Raw genomic sequence first — 18989 nt, 5'->3', positions numbered from 1 at the left:
GAAATGGGCTTAAATGAAATCAAGGAAAGATTTGGGTTGAATATTAGCATAAACTCTTGACCTTTAAGGTAACAAAGTATTAAAATGGGCTATAGAGGAGGCTCATGGCATTTGTTTCTGGAGAATAGATGTCCACCTGCCCTAAATGTTTCTCATTCAATGAACTTAAGGCCAAACGAATCCTAAACTCTTAAAGGATAGCTTCTGGGTTCACCTAAGTTGCTTTGCATAACATTCAGCACCAATGTATGGACCAATGGGTGCCAACGGTATTTACATTTCCAATGATCATGTTTATATGTTGAATGGTGGTGTCCATGGATTAGAATATATAATATGAGTGAGAAAAATCTCTTGGGAAGTAGTGAGCTTTTCTAGGGCAGGAATCTAGTCTTCTTCATCTGCATGTACTCTACCATTTCCTTGCCCATCATAGGTACTGAATCAATATCACTACATTGCATTGAATTCAAATATATGAAGGACTACCTATGAAGAGGATGCTGTTTAGTTGTTTGCTGAAGACAAAACAGAGGACCCTTTATTTTGAATATGGGTTATTTCTCATTTATGTCATGGGATCTATGTGTTGTACTCTAAGCTCATCCTAGTCAATGTCATTATGGAGCTATAAGTTATAAAGTATTAAGAGCCAGATGAAGGGACTGACATGCTTCATAACTGCATCATGAAGCAGACTATCTGGGGAAATACTCCGTTTCAGAGAGAGAACATGCCTGCTTTACTTTCTTTTTTGGCTTTTTCTCCCTTTACTTCCTTCTCTCACATTTGATGTCACAGTGAATTCATCTTGAAAATTACAGGAAAAGAGAATGCTCAGGAGAGCATCAAAAAAGGTGATTTTGAGTCTGGTTCAAGGGAAGATAAGACTCACTATTATCCTCTTCTATTGGGAAAGAACTGGTTTGTGAGTCAGAAAATTTGGGACCAAGGTCCAACTCTGTTACTTGCTATCTGTGTGACCTTTAACTCTCTGGACTTGTCTCCTCATCCATAAAATTCATTCAGTAAACATTTATTGTAAAATGAGGGGGTTGGACAAGATGATCTCTAAGGTCCCTTCCAACTGTAAATTCCCATGATCCTGTGATAAAAAAGAATACCAAAGTTAACATGGGTGACAAATGAGAGCTGGATTTGAACCCAGATCCTTTGCTTCCAAGGCCAGTGCTCTTTCCAATGAACAACACTGTCTCTTAAAGTAGAAGAAACCTATGAGAGCCTTCTAAAACTGCACTTAGTATTCAATGTCCATCTTGAATCACAGGGCTATATTTGTAGGGAATACATATTACAATTCCTATCCCTGCCCCCAATACTGCATACAGATGTCATCTTTGTGGTTAAGTGCTAATTAGGGGTTGCCAGATGTCTGGATCAACTAGACCTTTTTACTTGACATGCTGGAAATAGACACTCCAGATTTAGCCAGTTATGAAACAGATAGGAGGAAGAAGTAACCTAGTTCTTTTAAGACACCATGTATCTTTCTAGTTGATTTCATGGACTTGCTGGGTTTTGCCCAATCATATGCTAATGGTTTCACGAACTTATTTAGTTTTGTTCAATCACACCCATATACATATGCATGTGTTTGGGTGCATGGGTGTGTATGGAGAGTCATGGTGGATAGAAATAACCATTCTTACTGGATAACTCTCTTCAAAATACTACATAAAATTTTACCAACAAACAGGAAATACATTATATTGAGACCTTAAATCACAGGATGTATACATAACATAACGCCCATGGCAGACAAATACTAAAAACCACAAAAGACCTGAGACCAAAAAAAGAAGAAAAAAGTCCAGAGTCTTGACATCCAGAAACCATGGAGACACAGCCAATGGTTTGCTGTTCTTGGAGGCAGGAGGTGTGTGTCTGTGTCTCTGTCCTTTAGATCTCAACTTCAGGGGCATGGACCTTGCTTGCTGAGATTGCAATCCCAATTGCCAGACTGCCATTGTCAGAGAAGAGCTGGGCCAGGGAGGTATTCAGTACCAGGCAGTCGCCATCAGTGATGATGGAGTCCACACACTCCAGGACTGATCTGGGGGTGGCCTCCCACTTGAGGCGCCTTTGGTTCCTGTTGAGCTCCAGGCGGTAGGTGAAGCAGTCGGCCTGAGTTGGGGTTCCAATCAGCATCATGGTGGCGAAGAACTGTGGGTGGCCCTCATACTTCTCTTGTTTCCTCAGGACCAGCAGGAAGTGGTGGCCCAGGCAGGAGTGCATAATGATCCAGTCAGCTGGTGCTGGGAGGTTCGTGTCCGTGGCCAGGAAGACTATCTCTGCTCCCTGGAGGATGTCGATTCTGTGGCTTTGCCTCAGGTGGGACAATACCACCTCCAGCTGGCCTTCCCATTGACAGGAGAATAAAGGGCAGATGCAGAGGGGAAGCGGTGCCTCGTGCAACACCGCCTCCTGATGGTGAAGGAGGTGAGGGAGGGAGTGATGGCGGTGGTGGTGATGGTGGTGTTGTTGGTGGTGGTGGTGGCGGCGGTGGTGGTGGATATGATGGTGAGGATGGAAGCCAGCTGGCTCTGGAGTATTCTGCGTGACTGCACGCCTGGTGGACACATACTGCAAGGGAAAGAGAAACAGGTTAGTGAGAAATGGGACTAGGCCTTCTCCCCAGTCTGAGAAGCTTCTAGGGTAGGAGCTCTTAATATTTTGAGTATTACAATTATATATAATATATTTATATAAAATAGTTCTATACTTTAAATATCTGTATATTTATACCTATATTATTATTTATATATTTATATTAATATAATGTATTTTTATATAATATTTATTATATGTATATTTATATATGATAATATATAATTAAATATGTATATATGATATATTGAGATATACCTATCCACATATATGCAATATACATATATATACAATACATCTACATATAATATATATGTATGTGCATATGGACTCCATATTAAGAACTCCTGCTTCTTGAGGAACCCCATAGGTGAGGAAGATATGACATAACTGAGAAGAACCCTAGCCTGGGATTTCTGCTAAAGAAGAGAAAAACTCAATTATAATGCAACAAATAAGTAAAAATGACAAGATTTGTATTTTTGAAACAGAGGCGTGTATATTGTGAACTTATGGTTCTTAGAGATCACTTCACAGGGAAAAACAATAATTAAGCCTTTTTGATTCGTAATTAGAAGATATCATGAGAATTGGTACTCCCCCTCAGCCCTACCCTCTGCCTCTCTGATTGGAGGGTGAGGCCATGAACTCCAAATCTCTATTTAAAGAGAATGTTCAGCTCAGATATCTCCTCATTTCTCCCCAGGCTACACTACTTTGAGACTTCTTTGGCTGACTTCTCCACCATGCACCCCAAGTGGGGTACCTTCTCCTTCTCCTCTCCCTTTTCAGTCTCCTTTTGTGTATTGTCTCTTTCCCCACTAGACTGTGATATCCTTGAGGGTAAGAAATGTCTTTCCCTCCCCCATATTTGTATCCCCAGAACTTAGCACAGTGTTTGGAACATAATAAGCGCTTAATAAATGTTTCTTGACTGTTGACTAGTCAGTTACTCATTGGACTAGATGCCTTCTGAGGTTTTTCCAAATCTGAGATTTTGTGATTCTTTGAAACCATATTTCATAAACAAGTTGAATTTAAGGTGCAATGGAATATATGGTAAGATATCTTCTTTAGACAGTTGGAAATGGGGGCCTGGGGCTTAAAAGAGAGAAGACGGGGCTGAAAGTAAAGATTTGACGGTTTTCTATGAAGAGGTAATGGTTGAAATTGTGGGAATAGAAAATTACCAAGGGAGAGGCTATAGTAAGAGAATCAAGCAATCAACCATCAAGCATTTAGTAAATGCCGTGTAGATGACAGGCACTGTGCCAAGTGCTGGGGAGAGAGAAAAAGCAAAAACATTCCCTGAACTCAGGGTGCTTGCATCTTAAAGGGGAGAAGAACAATCCTCTCTCTTCATCAGTCCAGAGCGCTGACCTGATCTCCTCAATGGTACCAAAACTCTTGCCTGTATTACTGCATACATGCTTCAAAAAGATAGTCACCAGCACCCTGGTGGCTTTAAAATGGCCATTGCTGCCTTTACAAAAGTGGTGTTTTCTTTCACATCTAAAGTTGGTGCTAAAATAATTACTAGCATTTATCTATCACATTAAGATTTACAAAGCATTTTGCAAATGCAAATGTTAACTCATTTGAGCCTCACAACAACCTTTGGAGGTAGGTACTACAATCATCTGCAATTTTACAGACAAGGAAACTTAGACAAACAGAGGTTAAGTGACTTGTCCAGGGACACTTAGTTTGTGGCAGGATTTGAACTCAGATCTTCCTGATTTCAACTTCTTGACTCTGTACTGTGCATGATTCAATATTATCTTTCCATAATGAAAACACCAATACTAATGGTCCATACTCCTTTACATTTAGCATTCTGGGAAATAATATATTTTGGTGGGTGGCTTAGCTGTGGCTGCTATGAGTAGAGCCCCGAGATCTTTTCAATTCTTCTACCCAGAATCACCATGTATTTGATGTTTTTTATTAAAAAAGAGCCACTCTAATCCAATTTCTACTTCTCCTGTTATGTCATTTCAGCCGTGTCTAACTTTTTGTGACCCCATTTTGAGTTTTCTTGGCAAAGATACCAGAGTGCTTTGCCATTTCCTTCTCCAGCTCATTTTTTGCAGATGAGGAAATTGAGGCAAACATGTGATTTGATCAGGGTCACACAGCTAGTAAACATCTGAAGATGGATATGAATTCAGGTCTTCCTGACTTCAAGACTGGCACTTTATCCGCCATGACACCTAGCTGCCCCATTCTTCTGTTAGCCACCATCCTTTGAAGGAAATCACATGTATGGCTATGTTTTGAGGCAATAGTATCATAAGATTTGGAGCTGGAATGAGCCTAAGAGGTTATCTAATCCAATCTTCCTATTTTATAGATGAGGAAACTGAGGCCCAGAGAGGTAAAAGGACTTGCCCAACATCACACAGGTAGTATGATATAGTGGAAAGAATCAGAGAACCTGGGTTCAAATAAATGGTAGACCACTTATTATCTGTGTGACCTTGAGCAAATCATTTAACTTCTCTGGGCCTCAGTTTAATTCTGTGAAAAGAAATGGTTGGACCAGATGACCCCTGAGGCACCTTTCAGCTTTAAATCTATGGTTCTAGTAATTATTGAGTCCAGATTCAAACCCAAGTCTTCTTATTGTAAAGCTAATACTCTGTCAATCTCTCTGTCCTGTTTCATCAATATATGATGCTGCCTGAATACATTTGTTTCTTGGGTAGTATGGGGTTGGTGGCAGGGGTGTAGTAGACCTACAGTGGGAGTCAGAAGCTTTGTACTATTGCCCCAACTCCTTCCATTTACCTGCCTGACTTTGGGCAAGCTATTGAATATCTCAGAGCCAGTTTCCTTATCTATCAAATGGTAATCATAAGATTTCTTCCCTTGCCCTCTTTTGTCTTGCCCTCCCTACCCCTCCCCTCCCTTCCCTTCCTACCTATGCTTTCATTGTTTTAGGAAATCCCTGTTGAGGCAATTCCCTCATCCTTTAAAGATTGCCACTTTCTCTGCCACTTACAGTCTTAGGTTTCCTGTTGCACTGAGAGGTTAAATAACTTTCCAGGGTCTTACAGACAGTATGTTTTTTGTTTGTTTGGCTGGTTTTTTTGGGTGAGGCATTTGGGGTTAAGTGACTTGCCCAGAGTCACACAACTAGTAAGTGTCATGTGTCTGAGTCTGGACTTGAACTCAAGTCCTGCTGACTCCAAGGCTGAGCTCTATCCACTGCACTACCTAGCTGCCCCCAGACAGTATGTTTCTGAGATGAGACCAGCCCAGCTCTTCCTAACACTAAGGTTGGTTCTCTCCCTGTTACACCTTGCCTCCTTTACCTCAGCATCTAAGATTTAGATAATAATCCCTAACCTAACAGCCAGGTAGTGCAATGGACAGAGCATAGGACCTGGAGTCAGAAAGATACCTCAGTAGCTGTTAGCAATGTGCCTGTGCAAATCATTTAATCTCTACATGCCTCAGTTTCTTCATCTGTAGAATGCAGATTATAATAGCATCTACTTCCCAGAATTGTTTTGAGCCCCTAAATGAGATATTATTTGTAAAGTGTTTTGCAAAATTTAAAGTGCTATATAATTAGTAGTAGTAGTAGTATTTCTACTGTTATTCTTCACTTTGGTGAGGTGCCAGAGAGCTATCATATACACAAGTATGATGAAACATGTGGACTGCCAAGCAAATATGAGGCTCTTCTATTAGTGCCTTTAGTTGGAGAGGGCTGGTGGCATTCAGCTTAATTAACTCCCTCCACAGACCTCTTGTCTCTTCCTTCCACATTTTCCCCTCTAAACTCTGAGGCAGCAGCCTTGGGACCCTTGTATATTTGTTTCTTCATCAAACCCCAGGGAAGAGTTCCTAATGTTCTTGGCCTAGGACTCTGCGGTCACACTCAGTGACCTGCAAAAGGAAAAAAATTCTGAGTGTCTGACTTGGAAAATGATGTGTCTGTCATGGAGACTTCTGAAACTCAGGAGAGTGTGGAGGGATGAGGGCTGAGGAGAGCAGGGAATTTCTAGTCTAGGGGAAATGGCTACTGTTTCATTTCATTTGACCCTCAATGATTTAAAAGGGTGGATTGGAGGGACCTTTGGTCTTTCAGGAATTGGAATGTCTCTGACAGGCACAAAGATTTCCCATTGGCCTGGCAGTGGTGGTGATATGTTTTAATTTAAACCAAGATCCTCTATGAACAAATATAATAGCTTGCCCTAACCTATAGCTCCTGATGGAAAGAATAATGAACCCTTAACCCTGCTAACAGTGAGCCATACCCATTCCTGGACCTAGGGAGCATTCAATCCATCTAGACTTGCCTGCCTATTCTTTTGTCTCTAGCTTTCACTGGGCTTTATTGCTTCTGGGTAACAATTTAGCCAAGTTTATAATCCCCAATGCAGAGACTGAACCCAGTGACTATGCAAATCAAGCAGGACATTATGAACTAGTCAAGATCTCTACTCTTGCTGTGTGGCTGTAGAAGGGATTATAAAATAATCAACTTGGGCTTCATTCTACATTTCTCACCACCTCTCCCGATGAAAGATATGGTTAATTTAAACTATCTGTGGGTAAGCAGGTCACTGGGATGGTGACTGGGAGAAAGTGTTTTTTAATTGCTGCAATGTTAATCTGAAATGTTAATGGTCTCGGAAAATGAATTCTCATCTTTCTATCTAATATGGTGGATGTGTGAGTAATTACTTTCCCTCACTAAACTGTTAATGCAACATCAGTGATTACGCTAATTAAAACTAATGAACTCTTACACACAGATAAACTCCCTCAGTCAGTCAAGTGAGGGAGGACAGTTCTTCCAACACTTAGATTTAACTTCTCTCTTGGACGATGGATCTTAAATTAACCTTTAGAATAATGCTCCAAGATTGGGTTTAGAAATGGGAAGCTTTAGAGACCTGGTATAATTCTTTCTCAGAGATTAACAGCATCCATGGGGCCATTTCCAGCATCAGTGTAATTGAATTTGAAAATGCTTTTGCTAATATGATAAACTACACTGGTATGGTGTATAACAGCCAGGCTGTGGGATCTCAGGCCAGGTAGGAAAGAGCTTGTCTCTGTCCATATCCCGTGACACTCCTTTTCTGATGACTTTCTTTCTCCTTGCAGGTCAGGAATTTGATTTACAGGATTGTATTTCCCTCGAAAGCCCTCCCTTCCCAAAACATTACAGTGGTAATCCATTTCAACAGGAAGGGGGATTTTATACTCAAATCTAAGTGACTGCTGCTTACACTCATTTGCTTTACATTCATTCATGACCTCATTAATGAGTATTAATTAAGAAAAGGCTCCCTAGTACCAGAAGAAGGGCAAAGGTAACCATCTTTCTCATTTTACACTAGGGGGGAAAGAGGCATAGGAGCTAACCTAAGAGTCAATCACTCAGGGCCAGAAGCTGATGTAGACCACCAGTGGTGGGGCACCCCTCCCCAACCCCACTCCCAGCTTTCCCTGTCACTGAAATACCAGATTTCTGAAATCAAGCTCTCTGGAAACACTAGCTGACCTTTATTTTTTTTTTACCAGTCTCCCACCCTGGCAAAGGAAAAGCTCCAAACAGGAATTTACTCAAAATCTTTTCTAGCTTCCTCAAACCTTTCATTATTGCCCATTGTTTCCTACCTCTCCAATGCATTTATCATGTGTTACTGTGTGTGATAGGAATCTGTATTTGTGGAACATACCCTTCCTAGCCTGGAAGCTCCATGAGGACAAATTGCTTACTTATCTAAACTTTTTAACTTCTCCAGCACCTTGCACAGCATTCTGCACAAAGTATGCCCTCTACAAATGCTTTTTAAATTAATTGATTAATTGAAAATTGGAGGTCTCATTTATATAATGATAACTAGATATGCTTGCATGCCTAGCACTGGGCTTCATGGGTGAATGCCTAATGTGGTTGGTGATAACAGTCTGGGTCCAGGCAAAGGAGGAACTGAGAAATGCTATTTATGCATTATGCACAGTAGGAGGTTCACAGTTGATGGCTTCCATCTTAGTAAAGTAAGAGAGGGACCACCTGATGAGAGAGAGCTAGAGTTAGGGGATTAAAGAGATAGGAAAAGGTTTAGAATACCTCCTGTGGGGCTTATATATTTCAGGTGTATGATGAGATCAGGCGTACAGATAAATCTTCGTAACAATGAACTATGCATGACCTCAAATCAAAATCAAACTACTTGCCTTCTCACAGAGGGAGACAATGTGAGAAGGAAAGAATTTGGAACTAAAATTTTTTTAAATGGTTGTTAAAAAAAATTGTACATGTAATTGGGAAAATTTAATGAAACAAAAATAATTTTAAAAAAACACAATGAGACACATATAAAGGGTTTTTCTTTACTTTTGATTGTCTTAAGATGGTCTCCTTTCTGATACAAGGTGTACTCCTTGATTCTCTCATCCTAGGATCTGGAGAATAAGCTCACATTCATCTTTGGATTCAGTATGTCTAAAATGAAACCCAATGCTTTCCATGTCTAAACTTACCCCATAAACCAAATTTTTCTCCTTCTCTTAAAGGGCACCACCATTCTTCTAGGCATCCAGGTTTGAAGCCTTGGAATCATCCTCAAATTTACCTTTGCCCTCAATATTCAGTCCCTTGCCAAGTTTCATTGATTCTACCTCTTCAGCATCTCTCCACTCATAGGACCACCACCCTAGTTCACACCCTCATCACTTCTTGCCTCTTGCCTTGTCTATTGCAAAACCTTCTGATTGGACTCTTGGCTTCCAGTCTTTTTTCCTCTTTAATCCACCCTTCATGCACCTACCAAAATAAACTTCCCAAGTGCTTGCATGACCATGACATTTGCCTGCTCAAGGAGCAATAGCTCTCCATTGCCTCTAGGATAAAACATAAGCCCCTCACCTTGGCATTAAAAACCTTTCTTTGGGGCAGCTAGATGGTACATAGACCTCTGGCTTTGGAGTCAGGAAAACCTGAGTTCAAATGTGGCCTCAGACATGACACTTACAAGCTGTGTGACCCTGAGCAAGTCACTTAACCCTGATTGCCTCAGCAAGAAAAAAAACCTTTCATTATATGACTTTTCTAAATTTGTGTCATATTACTCCTTTTTACGAACTTACTATTTCTCAAAGTCAGCCCTTTATCTCCTGGCTCTCTGTCTTTGCATAGGCTCTTTCCCATTCCTAGAAAACACTCCTTCCTCACCTCTGCTTCTTAGGATCTTTAGCTCTTTTTAAGATTCTGCTCACATGCTGCTTCTTGGTGGGAAGTCTTCTCCCAAGTGGATGTCGAGCATCATGCTAGAGGTAACTCAGAGCACTGCTCCACTCCTGCCTTTGGGTCCACTACTCAAATATCCCAATAATTGTTGGATGCAGAGATGGTCACTGATATCACTTGGATAAGCAGGGAATCACCAACAAAAATCTTTCTGATAAGATGGTGGACCTTGACATGTACCCTACCACTACACCCTTATAGACTACCTCTCCACCTATTGCCTTATGGCTCATTGTACCCCCAAGACTCTTGGTTATTCATTCTGTTGTTACATCCTAAGGACCACTTGGCCATTCCATCTACCCTGAAGCTGAGCCCTTTTATACTCGTTGTCTATACTAACTACAATGTAAGCTACTTGAATGAAATCACATAGGGGTAGCTAGGTGGTGTAGTGGATAAAGTACTGGCCCTGGAGTGAGGAGGCCCTGAGTTCAAATCCCACCTCAGACACATGATACTTGGTAGCTGTGTGACCATGGGCAAGTCACTTAACCCTGATTGCCTCACCAAAAATTAAAAAAAAAAAGGAAGTCACCTGTTCTTCTATCTGAAATGCTTGGCACACAGTGAGTGATTAATAAATGCTTTTCCATCCTTTGAGCTAGTCATTTTACTTCTCTAGGCCTCAGATGTTTCTTCAGAAAAATAAGGATAACTCAAACCCCTTCTCAAGTCACTGAATTCCCTTAGGGATATATCCTAAAAAGACAATACCTGATGTGAGAAAGCCAAAGCTAGACCCTGGAAAAAATATGAAGCTCCGTTTTGAGTTCAATTAAATTAATTAAGTACCTACTTGGTGCCAAGTATCGTGGTAAGGCTGAGGATGTAAAGACAAACTTGAATTCTCTTTAAGACCCAGTCTTTCCTTTCTGACACCCTTCTTTTTGTTCTACCACCCCAAATGTCCTGGGACTTGTGTTCCCTCTCTACTCCCCAAATTAAAACCATACTCCTGAAAGGCTGTTATCAGTCATACAATTATAGATTTAAAGCTGGAAAGGACTTCAAAGCCATCTAGTTGAACTCCATTTTACAGATAAGGAAACTGAGGCTCACTGAGGTTAAGTGACTTGTCCATAGCCACACAGGTAGGAAATGTCAGAAGCAGGAGGTGAACTCTTCCTGACTCCACCACACTGCCTCTTGGGCCCAAACTGATTTGTATGCTTCTTCCCAGGATATTTGCATTTTAAGCTTCATCCTACCTGTGGAATAAAAGCAGTGGGCAGGTTCTCTCTAAACCCTTACCAGGACTTTTGGGGGGAAAGTAGCAAGTGGTTTTCAGCTCCAACTCATTGGGGATTTTTAAAAAAATCTCCTCCTCCTTATCAGGAGGAAAACTTTCCAAGACTAGTATTGATTGTGCAGACATATGGAGCTCACTGTTTTCCCCACACCAATTTCATGGGATGTCACTTTCACTAGCTCTATTTTAACGGCCTTCATGTGACTGCCGGGTGCACCCAAAAAGTCCCAAGAGATGCTGCGCTGGGTTGCTGCCAAATAGCGAAAAAACAAAAACAAAAACAAAACAAAACAAAACAAAACCAGAGAATGAGTGGAAGTGCAGATAACGAGGCTTCATCTTTCAATGGGAGAACAAAGCTCAAATTAGAAGGTGGGTTTCTTTGCTCTTTGTTCTCAGTCAGGTACATGAAGGGAGCTTCATGCAGACAGTCCTTGCTAGTTTGAATTCTTGGATGGCTATTTTTAACACTTGGAGCTGAGGAGTAAGGGGAGGAGGGGTGACTATGTAGGTGCAAAGTACTTCCGGTTAGTGTTTTGAAATCACCTGGTTTTGAGGAAAGCTGAGAGGAGGGGAAAAACAAAGCTGGTTTGCCAGATGTGAACCTTTCTGCAGAAGCAATGCTACAGTGGACAGAAACCTGGACCCCAGAGCCAGGAAGACCCGGATTCAAATCCCATGTTGGACACTGAGTACTTGTGTCAAATTACTTAGTCAAATTACTTACCCTCCATCTGCCTCATCTGTAAAATGAGGCAGTTGGAATCTTTGGCCTCCAAGTTCCCCTCCAGTTTTAAACCTATGACTTTCTGTATCTCAAGCCCCTCAGGACACAACGTACCAATCTCTCTTATGATTATTTGTTGATGAGACATGGTGTAGTGAGGAAAGAAGTGAATTAGGAGTTAGAAACCCTGGCTTGTGTCTCTGAACCCTGGTTTCTTCATCTGTAAAAGGAAGCAATACCTGACTTACAAGGTTGTAGTTAAAGAAAAAAGCAGGAATTTTGCTCGAGAAGCGGAAGATAAATTGTAAAGCGATGTTATTACTGAATATTCCTATAGAAGGGATTTAAACCGAGGAAACAAAAAAATATATACACATATATATATTTGGATGCAAGATACATTAATATATGTAATATACTATATATAATATGTTATATATGTATTAATATATGTGGCATATGAATATATATAGCATATTAATATACATACATGCCTGTGTATATTATGTATATCTACACATGTGTATGTATTTGTAGATACGTAGTCATAGAGATGGAAAGGACAGTGGAAGGCCATCTCATTTTTCAGATGAGGAGATCAAGATTCAGCATGGTTAAAGGACTTGCCCAAAGTGACATAGGTATCATTAGAAGCAGGATCTGAGTAGGGTCCTCTGACTCTAGCACCAATGCTTTTTGCATGGTACCAGCCACCTTCTGAAAAGAATAATATATCTTGCCTAAGGATAAGGGAGCAAAGTATTTGTCATAATGTCCTTGCCTAGGGATTATCTGCATGCCACCTTATTCCTGCTAGAAGATGCCTCACCAACCCTATGTATCGACTGAATTCAACAAACATTTATTAAGGACCTACCCTAGGCAAGGCCCCAGCTAAGTGTTGGAAAATAACCCCTGCCCTCAAGGAGCTTATTGTCTTTTGGAATACAACAGGTAAAGAGGCTCTCACACCTGGAAGGATGAGGGAAGGCTTCCCACAAGATCTTGGGATCATAGTTCCAGAGCTGAAAAGAACCTCAACGAACATTTTAAAGTTAAGGAAACTGAGACCTTCAGAGGTTAGGTGATTTGTCCAAAGTCACACAGATAGAAAAATTTGGTGACAGGCTCCAGGCTTTAGGTATTAGGAAACAGGGGCAGAATTCAAATTTGAGTCTTCTGACACTCAGTTCAGTGTTCTTTCTTCCACACTTCATCAATCAAGTGGCAATATGCAAATGTAAGGTATTATAGTTATTTATTAGTCTCTGGCTTAGCTCCATTGGTTACTGCATGTTGCTAAGGAGACCTAAGCTGGGCAGTTCATTCCTCTCTGGGCCAGCCAGCAGTGCTGGATTTCATATTTTCAGAAACTATCTCTAACCATCCCTTCCCTGTCTTCTCTCTCTAAGAAATCCATGCAATTGATCACAGGGAGAACTGGACAAGTTTGCAGATGGATGAGCCTTTACTAACGGTACTGTTGAAAACCACCTCAAAATGTATGCAAGGGGAAGGGGGATCAGTAAAACATCTTGTATGAAGAACAGCACTCTGTTGAACTAGGTGTGTATTGTAAATTCCATAATAATTGATTAAGTACCTACTGTGCACAGGTCTTTACTCCCGCCCTGCTATAGGTGCTAGGAGAATGGAGCTTAGATAATTTGAGATCCCTGCCCTAAGGAAGTTTACAATCCAACAGATGTGACTATTGTGTGTCTATTCATCTTTCTGTCACCTGCTTTAGATGCTAAACTCCCAGGGGTCAGAGACCAAGTTTCCCCTTCCCTTCTGAACTCCCATGGCACTGGCTATTTGTACCCCACAAACGAGAACTTCAATGTGCAGCAAATAGGCACCTGGTTCATGCCTCTTTTCCTTTTTTTTGTATTGTAAGGGGAAAGGAGGGAGTCAGGAAGATGCATGCACTGATATGGAAAGAGCTCACTTTCCCACACATGCCCTAGAAAAGAATTGCTGGGTGACAGGGCTTCCACATTGGAGGGAGGCCAATGTCCAGGAGATGGTAGTGAGGAGAAAGGTGAAGGTGATCTGCAGAAGCTGCAGGCCCTACCCAAAAGGAAAAGGCCAGAAGTGCCTGAGGCAAGCTGGGGGCCAATAACAAATACTAAAAGCCAGAGCTAATGGAGGGTCACCACCACGGAGGACACAGGGGCAGGCGGACACTGAACTGGGCCTAGGACCATTGTATACTTGAGTAATTGACACCAACCAGTGTCAAGAATCTTTTCCAGGGACTCTGAACTGAACTGCAAGGGTGAAGCCAAGGTTCGATGTAAGGGGGACCGTATACTCTTCTGTGAGGGCACCATATGTATCCATCCTTATGCGTCTTGTGACAAAGTATAAATACTTGAACTTGGTAGCATCTCTTGTTTGTAGGAAGGAAAAGAAATGTTGTTTGTTGGGGAGAGCTAAAGGTGAACCAAATTCTGATGTTTCCACAAAGACTTCTGGATGGGGATAACCATGAACCATCTTTGTTGTTGTTCAGCTGTGTCCTACTCTTCGTGACCCTTTGGACAATAACATGCCAGACCCTTCTGTCCTCCACTATCTCCCAAAGTCTGTTCAAGCTCATGTTCGTCGTTTCCACCACACTATCCATCCAACTTATCCTCTGCCATCCCCTTTTCCTTTTGCCTTCCATCTTTCCCAACATCAGGGTCTTTTCCAATAAGTCTTATCTTCTCATTATGTGGCTAACATTTAAACTTCAGTATTGACCTTCCAATAAATACTCTGAATTAATTTCTTTCAAAAGAGCCATAGAGGATATTAATTCTAGAGAATCCCTTAAGATTTAACTGGGATCTATGTAAGCCTAGAGTTTGGGGCTCCAGGGAAATGGGTTACAAGTATACATTGCCTTGTGCTGTTCACTCTTGTTTCCTGGATGTGATGCTCCTTGGCAATTTGTTCCCCAACTAGAGTCTCCTTAAAGCAGAAATCCTGTCCTATTTATTCTGTGTTCCCACTCTCAGTGGTTGGCACAACTCTGGGCACATGGTAAGATCACTTGTTTAATAATTTATTAACAATGCTCAGAGCACCACTTCCCTGGGAGGGCTTTGTGCTTTTCAAATATTCCCCTGCTACCAGGACTCTTTCCTCCTAGCTTTTCCCCTACATCTCTGCTGCTGTTATCTCCAAATGTGTGCATCAGTGTGTGCAAGCAGCTGCCACATAAAAACATGAGGTAGCCCAATCCTTAAAGAGCATGATTCCTTCAGAAGAAAGTTATTTTAACAATTCTCCACAATATAGCCCCAGTGACTAGATAGTATCAAACAACAACTACAATAACAACTACTACTACTATTTGTACTACTACTATTACTACTACCACTTTAACTACTTATATTTATATAGCACTTGACTGTTACAAAGAGCTTTGTATGCATCATCTCATTTGATCCTCATATATATTATATTATTATTCACCATATGCTATAAATACTGTATTATTATTTGCTTCCATCACTCCTAGCCCACTTTTCTTTCTTTTTTAGTCCAGGCTTGATATTTCATCAGAGCAAGCATCTCCCAGTGTGGACACTGACTCCACTGAAAAGAATACTAACTTGTTCCAACTTACTGTCTAACAGAGATCCCTGGAGGAACTGAATGAGTTTATTGAATCTAGGTCTTCCTGACTCTGAGGGTTACCCTTTATCCAATATTCCAGGATTCCTTTCACCCTCATTTTGCAGATGAGAAAAATGAGGATGATAATAGTAATAGCTAGCATTTAATATTTGCAAATACTTTATAAATATTATTTCAGTTGATCCTTGTAACAGCATAGGGAAGTAGGTGCTGTTATTAACTCCATTTTGCAGTGAGGAAACTGAGGCAGACAGAAGTAGAGAGACTCATTCAGGGTCACAGAGATAATAAGTGTTGCTGTTTGTCCTTTGTTTTCGAAAAGGACCATGACATCAGGAAGATGACATCATGACTTGCAAGTGAATTGGATTTAAGTGAGGGAGGGCTGTGCAAAATCACCAGCCTCACTTTCTCCTCCAGAGTCAGGTGAGCTCAGGATCAGGATGACTGGAGATGCAACCCCCTCCCCCCAGATAATAAGTGTGAGAGGCCAGATTGGAGCTCATGTTCTAGCTTTCTATCTATTGGGCCACCTAGCTGCTTCTAGATTAGATTGGAGAAGTTGAATGATTTACCCAAGGTGACTAAGAAAAGGTCAGGCTAGATTCATAGAGTCCCCTGATGCCAAGTCCAGAGTATTTCCTTGCATTTTCAAGGAGATTAACCTTGATTAAATCACCTCATTTCTCTGGGCCTCAGTTTCCACATCTATAAAATGAGGTGGGTGGGGGAAATGGTCTAAGTGTTCTCCTGGGTCCCTTTCTCTTCCAAATCTCTGATCCTATCATTTCTGGTTCAGACAAATGAACAGGTTTCGTTCTCTGAAATTGAAACAAAAATGCTTCAAGGATAGAGAACTCATCCCAGGGTGATATTAACATTTCAACTATTCTTTTTAGAAGATGACTAGAACTGACACACAGGGCATTGCCTCTTATTGTTTATCTAACCTTTATGTATGCATCAGTGTATGCATACATACATCAGTGTATGTATGCATCTAGGAAGTCTACATATGTACCTTCGCTGATTCAACCCAGGAAATCTGTCCTCCGAAATTGATCCATATCCTTCCTCAACTTCCTCACTACTGGGGGCCATTTCTGACTCCCAATTTGCATTCAGCTAAGAAAGGGCCAGGCCCCTACTTCCGCGATTCATTTTTTATTAGCTCCCAGCCAGGTGAAGACATCACCTCAGTTCTATTATCTAGTTGAGAGACTGTGGCTCTTTTTAATCTGTGGCTGTTTTTCATCTACCAGGTTTGGGGCATGCTAATGAGTTTTATAAATTTTGAAGATGAAATACCACCCTCCCCACTCCAAAGGCAACTTTTTGTAGAACATCAGATTTTCCAGTCTGAGATTGCTAAATGAAACCTCAGGCTGATATGAGTAATTTTGAGTTAAAATGTAATTATCTGAAGCCCTATTAATTATGAATACATCTCTAAGATCACTTGAGGACCGGCCCTCAGTCTGGTAAAGACTGGTTTATACAGGGCTGCTGTTTTTGTTTTTTCCTCTCTACCCACTACAGACTGCAAGCCAAATTACAAATAGCTCATCTGGTAAGAGAATTGCACACGCAGCAGGGGCTTGGAATAGAATCCAATCTCAGAATTGGAAGGAGCTTATATACCTTCCAGTCCAGCTCCTTGAGGACAGGGACTTCCTTTGTATCTCTAGCATTTAGCATGGTGCTTGGCACACAGTATGTTTAATAAATATTGACTATTGGCTGACATTTCTGAGTAAACCCTTATGAGAGGATACGAGGAAAGACCCCTTGAGTGATAAAATAGAATGTCTATTACCTAGATAATGACGTATCTTTAGATTGTAGCCATGGCATGAACTCATCAGTACCTCTATCTTGGGCAAGCATGGCAGATAGACAATAAAATAAACCCAAAATTGAACAAGAAGAGGAGATCTGGCTTGGTCACATTGGTGAAATTGGCAAGTCCTTTCAATGATCCCCAAATGCTCCTGCCACAAAGGCACATCTTTTAACAATAATATTATCTTCTGATGCTACATGGTTGTGAATCATAGTACAACACTCTCTACAAAGAATCACAGCTGTTGGAAGTCCAAAGAATGATGGATCAATACCAGGGTGAGTACAAATAGACTGCAGAATATTAATAACGATGAAGGTCTCTGTGAGTGATATGAGGGACAGAATAAACATAAATATAATGAAAAGCAATATGGTATCCAGGTTCTCTGGATCTGGGTTCAAATCTTCTTTCAGCCATCGGTGTGACCTTGAACAAGTTATTTCACCATGTAGGATTCAGTTTCCTCATCTCTAAAATGAAGAAGTTGAATTAAATTATTTCTATGGCTTTAAATCTATAAGCCTACACCTAGCTTTCTGTTCTTATACAAAAATATTGGGAGGAGTGGAGGAAAAATAAGGACAAGGAGAGAGGAAATTTGCTTCCCGTTGGGTTTGGGGACTTCACTGCTCTGCCCAGCCCTAATAACTCTTTCTTTCATCCAGTATTCACTACTGAGTTACTACAGCAACAGCATTATCTCCTGGAAGCAGGTTGATTGTTTTCAACTGAGAAAACAGTGCCAAATCCACTTCAAGATGACAAGAATTCTCCCCATAAACCCAAGCAATTCCAGATGTCCCCAAGATTACATTTCAATGCCCTGTGTGGTCAAACTCCTCTCCTGAGTGGGCCCTACTGAGAGGCTAGAGTTGTTCATTGGGCCAATAATGAGAGAAGATAGACCACTAGACTTTAATTGAGGGACCCTGAGGCTATGAGTGCCAAATCCACATAAGACTGTGCACCTTTGTGATTGGTTTGTTCACCTCAGGGGAGGCTTTGACAGACAGTAGGAGCTGTCATATCTGTAGCAGATTTCATCACAGGCAAAGAACTTAGGAACAGTCATTGATATTCCACAAAGAGACCACAGCCCACACCTGCAGCTACACCTCAAGGAAATGTTTCCTCCCCAGATATGAGAGCCATGAACATGCTCTAGGCTTTCCCACCTCCATGCCTTTGCTCATATTATGCCTTATGCTTGGAATGCTCTCCCTTGCCCTTATCACTTGCTGAAATTCTACCCATCCTTTAAACACTAACTCAAATGTCCTATCCTTCATAAAACCTTCCTTGCACTCCTTTCCTCCCCATCCCTTAAAAAACTTTCCCCATGGTTCTCACACAAGCATTTTGGTCATGGTTTTGCAGTTTTCTAATGCACTTCATTTCAGGCAGGCAGAATTCTTTTTTAGGTTTCTTTGCAATTTTGTGTATATTTGTGCAACTGGAGAAATTCAAAAGTAGGTCCTGAGCTGTTTCATCTACTAAGGGCTGCACGTGACTAATGAAAGTGAATCTCAATTTAATACATAGAATCTGAGAGAGTATTCTGAGGCTCAAACTATGCCTAGCTTTAGAAAGAGTAACTAGGGAAGATGCCATACTCTCATGCGTG

General features: G+C 41.1%; 1 protein-coding gene across 1 annotated transcript in view; it reads right to left on the bottom strand.

The window, feature by feature from the left end:
• Positions 1–1600: 1600 nt before the first annotated feature.
• The window catches only part of SIAH3 (siah E3 ubiquitin protein ligase family member 3), a 34643-nt gene continuing 17254 nt past the window's right edge, over positions 1601–18989 (bottom strand). The window contains exons 2-3 of the mRNA XM_078147663.1: positions 11297–11409; positions 1601–2604 (exon numbers count right to left, since the gene is read on the bottom strand). Of these exons, the coding sequence (XP_078003789.1) occupies positions 1921–2604; positions 11297–11409 (797 nt within the window). The 3' untranslated portion in view covers positions 1601–1920. The remainder of the gene's footprint in view (positions 2605–11296; positions 11410–18989) is intronic.

This window comes from Phascolarctos cinereus, unplaced genomic scaffold (assembly GCF_003287225.1).
Source record: "Phascolarctos cinereus isolate Bilbo 61053 unplaced genomic scaffold, phaCin_HiC Scaffold_7;HRSCAF=346, whole genome shotgun sequence".
Lineage (NCBI taxonomy): Eukaryota > Metazoa > Chordata > Mammalia > Diprotodontia > Phascolarctidae > Phascolarctos > Phascolarctos cinereus.
The sequence above is the reverse complement of the archived record's forward strand: the minus strand, read 5'-3'. Positions and strand labels throughout refer to the sequence as shown.